This window comes from Babylonia areolata, chromosome 21, assembly GCF_041734735.1.
Source record: "Babylonia areolata isolate BAREFJ2019XMU chromosome 21, ASM4173473v1, whole genome shotgun sequence".
Taxonomy (NCBI): domain Eukaryota; kingdom Metazoa; phylum Mollusca; class Gastropoda; order Neogastropoda; family Buccinidae; genus Babylonia; species Babylonia areolata.
The window spans coordinates 50,122,800-50,130,299 of record NC_134896.1 but is presented as its reverse complement, the minus strand read 5'-3'; the positions used below and the strand labels follow the sequence as shown (position 1 = coordinate 50,130,299).

Below are 7,500 nucleotides of genomic sequence, written 5' to 3'. Positions count from 1 at the left end.
TTATTGCTCCCATAGAAAAAAAAAAAAACACCCTGAGCAACAGCACGAAAATCCATTACTTTTTTTTAAATCTCTCCCCCCACCCCCACCCCCCCTCCATAAAATATAACTCAGATGGAAAGGAATCCTTCAAAACTTTTAAAAAAAAAATAAAAAATAAAAAAAATAAAAATCCTCCGGGACAAATGAAGAGGGGTGAGGGTAGTTCTTATCCCGACAACACCGGGGTCACAACACAATCGACATCATCACATCACAACTTGTTTTGAGGACACAACCAAAGGAAAGGGGCAACTAACTGATTTCTACTGAACATGGCATCGTGGAACTGAGCCGTGCGAACAACTTGAGACCTGGAGAAAAAAAAAAAAAAAAAAAAAAAAAAGAAGTGCACCGAGTGAAAAATCGACCCTTCAAGACTGGTACATCAATTGGTTGTGCATTTTGTTTGAGTGGGAAGCTTTCTAAAGTGTTGAGGCGTGTTGTTAGCACCCGTTCCTGACAGCAAACAGAGACCCCCCCTTTTTTTTTTCACCCGAAATCAACGAAACTGGATGGTTAATTAAGAGACGGGGAGAATTTTCAGGTAACATTTTGAGATTCCAAGATGCATGAATTATTTAGTTTGCTAGCGCGCGCGCGACATCTGCATGCGTATGTGTGTGTGTGTGTGTGTGTGTGTGTGTGTGTGTGTGTGTGTGTGTGTGTGTGTGTGTGTGTGTGTTCATGTGTGTGCGTGTGTGTGTGTGTGTGTGTGTGTGTGTGTGTGTGCGTGTGTGTGTGTGTGTGTGTGTGTGTGTGTGTGTGTGTGTGTGTGTGTGTTCATGTGTGTGTTAAGAAAACAAAACACTCTCTTTATTGAAGTGTATTTGTGTATGCGCGCGCTCGCGCGCGTGTGTGTGTGTGTGTGTGTGTGTATGTGTGTGTATGTGCACTTGCGCGTGAATGCGTGTGTATGTGCGTGTGCATGCGTGTGTGTATGTATTTGAGAGAGAGAGAGAGGGTGAAAGAGAGAGAGAGAGACAGACAGACAGACAGACAGACAGACTGACTGACAGACTGAGACAGACAGAGAGAGACAGACAGAAAAGAGAGAGAGGGTGAAAGAAAGAGAGAGAAAGAGAGAGAGGGGGGATGAAAGAGAGAGAGAGAAAGAGAGAGAGAGGGGGGATGAAAGAGAGAGAGAGAAAGAGAGAGAGAAGGGGATGAAAGAGAGAGAGAGAGGGGGTGAAAGAGAGAGAGGGGGTAAAATAACTAAATAATACTATAAAAAAATAGATAAATAAATAAATAAATGAGTAAATAATAATAATAAATGAGTGAACGTGAGAAGAAGAAGAAGAAGAAGAAGAAGAAGAAGAAGAAGAAGAAGAAGAAGAAGAAGAAGGTTATAATAAAAATTAAAAAAAGAGCAAAAACAACAACGAAAAACAAAACCTTCTTCTTCTTCTTCTTCTGACGTTCACTCATGTGTACACGAGTGGGCTTTGACGTGTATGAACGGTTTTTTTTTTTTTGTTTTTTTTGTTTTTTTTGTTGTTGTTGTTGTTGTTGTTTTAGCCCCGCCATGTAGGCAGCCATACTCCGTTTTCGGGGGCGAAGAACAAAGAAGAAAAGCAAAGCAATGCAAAGCAAAACACTCTAACTGTGTACAGAATGAACGTGGGCAGACGAGAGAGTCAGGAGGTCCTTCACGATCCCATCACCGGGGGCATCTGTAACATTTCTGTGGATGTGGAGAACCGCCCCATCACCAAGGTATGTAACACCTAAAATGTTACATGTCTGTCTGAGTGTGGAGTGATGGCCTAGAGGTAACGCGTCCGCCTAGGAAGCGATAAAACCTGAGCGCACTGGTTCGAATCCCGACAGTCGCCAGTGTTTTCTCCCCCTCCACTAGACCTTGAGTGGTGGTGGTCTGGACGCTTAGTCATTCGGATGAGACGATAAACCGAGGTCCCGTGTGCTAGCATGCAATTAGCGCACGTACAAGAACCCATGGCAACAGAAAGGTTGTCCCTGGCAAGAATCAATAGAAAAAAAATCCACATCGATATGAAAAACAAAAAACAAACGACGGTCTCGGTGTAGCGACGCGCTCTCCCTCTCCACCCTTTACTCACCAGGTGCACCGAGATTCGAACCCAGGACCCTCAGATTGAAAGTCCAGCGCTTTAACCATTCGGCTATTGCACTCGTGATGTATATACGTGGAAAACTCCTGTCCTTATACCTTACATGCGGGTACATCTTGTCCGGAAGATTTTCCACTGACATGATAATGCTCATAAACATATCTAAATATGCAAGCTATTATCTGTGCTGACATTTTTTTGTTTTAAACAAATAATTATTATCAAGTTGAGCAATGGTTATCAAAGTATCGCAGTAAATTTCCCACACCTTATTTTATTTTATCTTTTAGATTGTGTTGTGCCATTCTTTCTTTTCTTTTTTTTTCTTTTTTTTTTCTTTTTTTTTTTTAAACAGTTGTTGGACTTGGAAATCACATGTGCAAATTTGTAACCGTTCTGCTCAATCATTTATTTCATAGTATGCTTCTCTTTTCTTTCTCTGTGTTTTTTCTTCTAATTATAGAATTGTGGTTCACGTTGTGATTCACGTAATTTACCTTGCACAACTTGATAAAGCGCTTTGATTTGTCTCTGCACAAGATGCAGCGCTATATAAATACCATTATTATTATTATTATTATTATAATTGCGAACATATCCATTGTTATTACAGCTCTAGCTTTTTTTATTCTATACTTCAGTCTTGCTCTTAAAACTGTCAATTTTGCTTTCCATTTACAGTGACAGAAATAAAGAAGAAAGAAAGAAAGAGAGAGAGTGGGATATATATATATAGAGAGAGAGACAGAGAGAGAGACACAGAGAGGGGGAGAGATGGGGGGAGGGAGAGAGACCGAGAGAGGTGGGGGAGGGAGACAGAGAGAGGGGGGAGGGAGAGACAGAGAGAGATAGATAGAGAGACAGAGAGAGAGAGGGAGGGAGAGAGATAGAGAGAGCGAGAGAGAGGGGAAGAGAGAGAGAGAGAGAGAGGAAGGGAGAGACAGAGAGAGACAAAGAGATAGAGAGAGGGACACACACACACACACACACACACACATATATATATATATATATATATATATATATACTATTACTTTTGTTTACATGATTACTATCATTGTTGTTGCTGCTGGTTTGTTGTTTTTCTTTATTTCATTTTATCTTATTTATTTTATTTCGTTTATTTTTTTATTTTATTTTTTTTCAAATACAGGAAGCGCATGAAGCTGTCGACGTGCACGTGAGAGGGCTGACCTATCGCGTGCCTCGACAGAGGGTCACGTGGTGGCAGGAATGGCTGACAGGCCACCCTCTGCTGCCGACCAGCTGCACGCAGCAAACTCGTCTCGTGCTGAGTGACGTCACTTTCACCGTGCGCAGCGGTCAGATGCTGGCCATTCTGGGCACTTCCGGTCAGTCACTGAGTTGTTAGTTAAGCGTCTCGATCACTTTGTATCCGTTTGTTGTTGTTGTTTAATTTAATAATTTTTTCACCGCCAGTCAGTTTAGAGTGCAAATTAACCTTGTGCAGGAACCACAGAAAAAATGGTGTCTAAGAATAGCTGGGGATTTCCCCTGTGATGTGTAGTAAAAAAAAAGGCCAGTCCTACCACTGAAAATTAAGAGCATTACGTTAATGCACAAAAGGCCCATCATCTGGTTGTATTTCAGTGACATGGGTGCTTTACCTAGCTGGTGCCGAAATGCGACCATGGCGGTGAAAGGGTTTTAATTGCTGGTTTATTTGGTTTTATCATCAAACAGTGATTTTTGTTGTTGTTGTTGTTTGTCTTGCATTTCGCCCTATTTGTCTTTGTGTCTCTATATGTTTATGGTGTGTGTGTGTGTGTGTGTGTGTGTGTGTGTGTGTGTGTGTGTGTGTGTGTGTGTGTGTGTGTGTGGTACGTGTGTGCCACCATCACCACCACCACCATCACCACCACCAACCACCACAACCACCACCACCACCACCAACAACAACAACAACAACAACCAACAACAACAACAACAAACACCACCAATACCACCACCAACACCAACACCATCACAACCACCACCACCCACCAACCATCACCAACCAACCACCAACCACCAACTAACCTCCTCCACCACCAACCACCAACCAAACAACCAAACCAAACCAACCACCAACAACAACAACCACCACACAACCCAACAGGAAGCGGAAAGACGTCAATGCTGGACGTCATCGCCTGCCGGAACAAGTGCGGGGAAGTGAAGGGGGATGTGCTGCTCAACGGAGTTCCCCGCACGGCCGCCATGATCAGCAGGTGCGCGGCCTACGTGCGTCAGGACGATCGCCTCATGGCCTCCCTCACCGTCCGGGAGACCCTCATGTTCGTGGCGCAGCTCAAGCTGCCCAAGTCCTTCACTGAGGAAGCGATCAGGGTTCGGGTATGACGGTGGTAGAATTATTTGTTTGGGGTATTTGGTTGGGCCGGGTACGGGGGTGTGTGATTATTATTTGGGGTGTTTGGCTTGGGCCGGGTACGGGGGGGTGTGATTATTATTTGGGGTATTTGGCTGGGCCGGGTACGGGGGGTGTGATTATTGTTTGGGGTATTTGGTTGGGCAGGGTACGGGGGGTTGTGATTATTATTTGGGGTATTTGGTTGGGCCGGGTACGGGGGGGTTGTGATTATTATTTGGGGTATTTGGTTGGACCGGGTACGGGGGGTTATGATTATTATTTGGGGTATTTGGTTGGGCCGGGTACGGGGGGTTATGATTATTTGTTTGGGGTATTTGGTTGGACCGGGTACGGGGGGTTTTGATTATTATTTGGGGTATTTGGTTGGGCCGGGTACGGGGGGTTATGATTATTTGTTTGGGGTATTTGGTTGGGCCGGGTACGGGGGTGTGTGATTATTTGTTTGGGGTATTTGGTTGGGCCGGGTACGGGGGTGTGTGATTATTATTTGGGGTATTTGGCTGGGCCGGGTACGGGGGTTGTGATTATTATTTGGGGTATTTGGCTGGGCAGGGGTACGGGGAATGATTATTGGGGTATTTGGGCCGGGTACGGGGGTATGATTATTGGGGTATTTGGGCCGGGTACGGGGGTATGATTATTTGGGGTATTTGGGGCGGGTACGGGGTATGATCATTGGGGTATTTGGGGCGGGTACGGGGGTTATGATTATTGGGGTATTTGGCTGGGCGGGTACGGGGGTTATGATTATTTGGGTATTTGGCTGGGTGGGTAGGGGTATAATTATTGTGTATTTGGGTGTGTGTAGGGGGATAGGGGGAGGATCGTCGTGTTGGTGTAGGTGTGGGTGTGGGTATATGGAGGGTGTGTGTGTGGTGGGGGGGAGGATTGGTGTGTGTGTGTGTATGTATGCGTGCGTGCGTGCGTGCGTGTGTGTGTGTGTGTGGAGACGGGGGGCTGGGGGGGGGCGTTTTTGGTGGATCCACACACTGTTCAAGTTTGTGTTCACGTCTGTGACGATGATGATGATAATTAGCTGATATTAAAAATGTCGTTGTTATCATCGTTGTGAACTGTTTCCTATCATCCTTCTTCTTCTTCGTCCTCGTTTTGCTGCTAATGTTGTTTTTGTTGTTTTTATCATCGTTATTATACCATTTACCATCAATTTTATAACACAACCACCATCACCATCACCACCACCATCACCATCACCACCATCATCATCACCAGCATCACCACCATCACCACCACCACCACCATCATCATCGCCATCATCACCGCCATCACCACCACCACCACCACCACCATCATCATCGCCATCACCACCATCATCACCATCACCACCATCATCAACGCCATCACCACCCCCACCACCACCAACACCCCTACCATCATCACCCTGCCCCCCACCACCACCACCCCCACCACCACCACAACCACCACCACTACCACCACCACCACCATCAACACCATCACCACCACCAACACCCCTACCACCATCACCCCGCCCCCCCCCCCCCCACCACCACCACCATCACCACTACCACCACCACCATCATCACCACAACCACCACCACAACCACCACCACCACCACCACCGCCATCATCACCACCATCCTCATCGCCTCCATCCTTTCCATAATTATTTCCCCAACAGGTGAACAACGTCATCGCAGAGCTGGGTCTGCTGGAAGCGGCCGACACTCGCATTGGGAGCGCGGAGATCCGCGGCATCTCAGGAGGGGAACGACGACGTGTCAGCATCGGCATCCAGATGCTCATTGATCCCAGTATGATGTTGTGTGGTTTGGGTTTTGATGATAGCAGCAGTTTTGTAGGTTGTCTGTGTGTGTATGGGGGGAGGGGGGGTAGGGGGGGAGTTGGTGTGGGGGGGGAGGTGCGGGGGCATGGGGGCGCGCACGCGCGAACACACTCTCACGCACACACACACACACACACATATATATATATATATATATATATATATATATATGCATACATGTATAAATACACACCTCTATACACACGCAAGCGCGCGCACGCATGCATGCATGCACACACACACACACACACACACATACGCACGCACGCACGCACGCACACAGATATAAAAATAATTATATAGACAGATGGATAGATATAAACATATCTAGATATAGATACATATAGATATAGATATATATACAATTATATATATTATATATATGTGTGTGTGTGTGTGTGTGTGTGTGTGTGTGTGTGTGTAAAAGCACACACATGCACGCGCACACATACACACACACACACGCACGAACACACACACACACACACGCACGCACAGACACACACGCACGCACACACACACACTGAATTGAACTGAACTGAACTTCCACGCTCATATCATGAATGTGTATGTGTGTGTGTGTGTGTGTGTGTGTGTGTGTGTGTGTACATGTGTGTGTGTGTGGGTGCGCGCGCGCGCGCGTGCGGTGTATGTGTGCGTGTGCGTGCCTCTCTGTGTGTGTGCGCGCGCGCCTGCGCTCGTGCACGCACGTTAACAGGCCTGCTGTTTCTGGATGAGCCGACCTCTGGGCTCGATTCTTTCACGGCCAGTCACTTGGTCAGCACGCTGTCCCACCTGGCCAGAAACCGCCGGACAATCCTCATGTCCATCCACCAGCCTCGGTAATAATAATAATAATAATAATGGTATTTATATAGCGCTGGATCTTGTGCAGAGACAAATCAAAGCGCTTTCGCACCAGTCATTCACACGCATGCATAACTCTAATACTGTAGAAACTAAAGACAAGGAAGAGGCAGGCAAAGGAGGCTATTTTGGGAAGAGGAAGGTTTTAACTCTCTCCATACGAACGGCGAAAGAGACGACGTTAACAGCGTTTCACCCCAATTACCATCATCAAAATATTACAAGCGGAAGGCTCTTATACTGAAGAGGTGAATGTTGACAAAGAATACCACAATTCTGAC

General features: G+C 46.2%; 1 protein-coding gene across 1 annotated transcript in view; it reads left to right on the top strand.

The window, feature by feature from the left end:
- Nucleotides 1-265: 265 nt before the first annotated feature.
- The window catches only part of LOC143296067 (ATP-binding cassette sub-family G member 8-like), a 24,625-nt gene continuing 17,390 nt past the window's right edge, over nucleotides 266-7,500 (top strand). Inside the window, exons 1-6 of the mRNA XM_076607820.1 lie at nucleotides 266-586; nucleotides 1,656-1,758; nucleotides 3,289-3,487; nucleotides 4,255-4,490; nucleotides 6,188-6,320; nucleotides 7,071-7,194. Coding sequence (XP_076463935.1) covers nucleotides 1,657-1,758; nucleotides 3,289-3,487; nucleotides 4,255-4,490; nucleotides 6,188-6,320; nucleotides 7,071-7,194 — 794 coding nt within the window. The 5' untranslated portion in view covers nucleotides 266-586; nucleotide 1,656. The remainder of the gene's footprint in view (nucleotides 587-1,655; nucleotides 1,759-3,288; nucleotides 3,488-4,254; nucleotides 4,491-6,187; nucleotides 6,321-7,070; nucleotides 7,195-7,500) is intronic.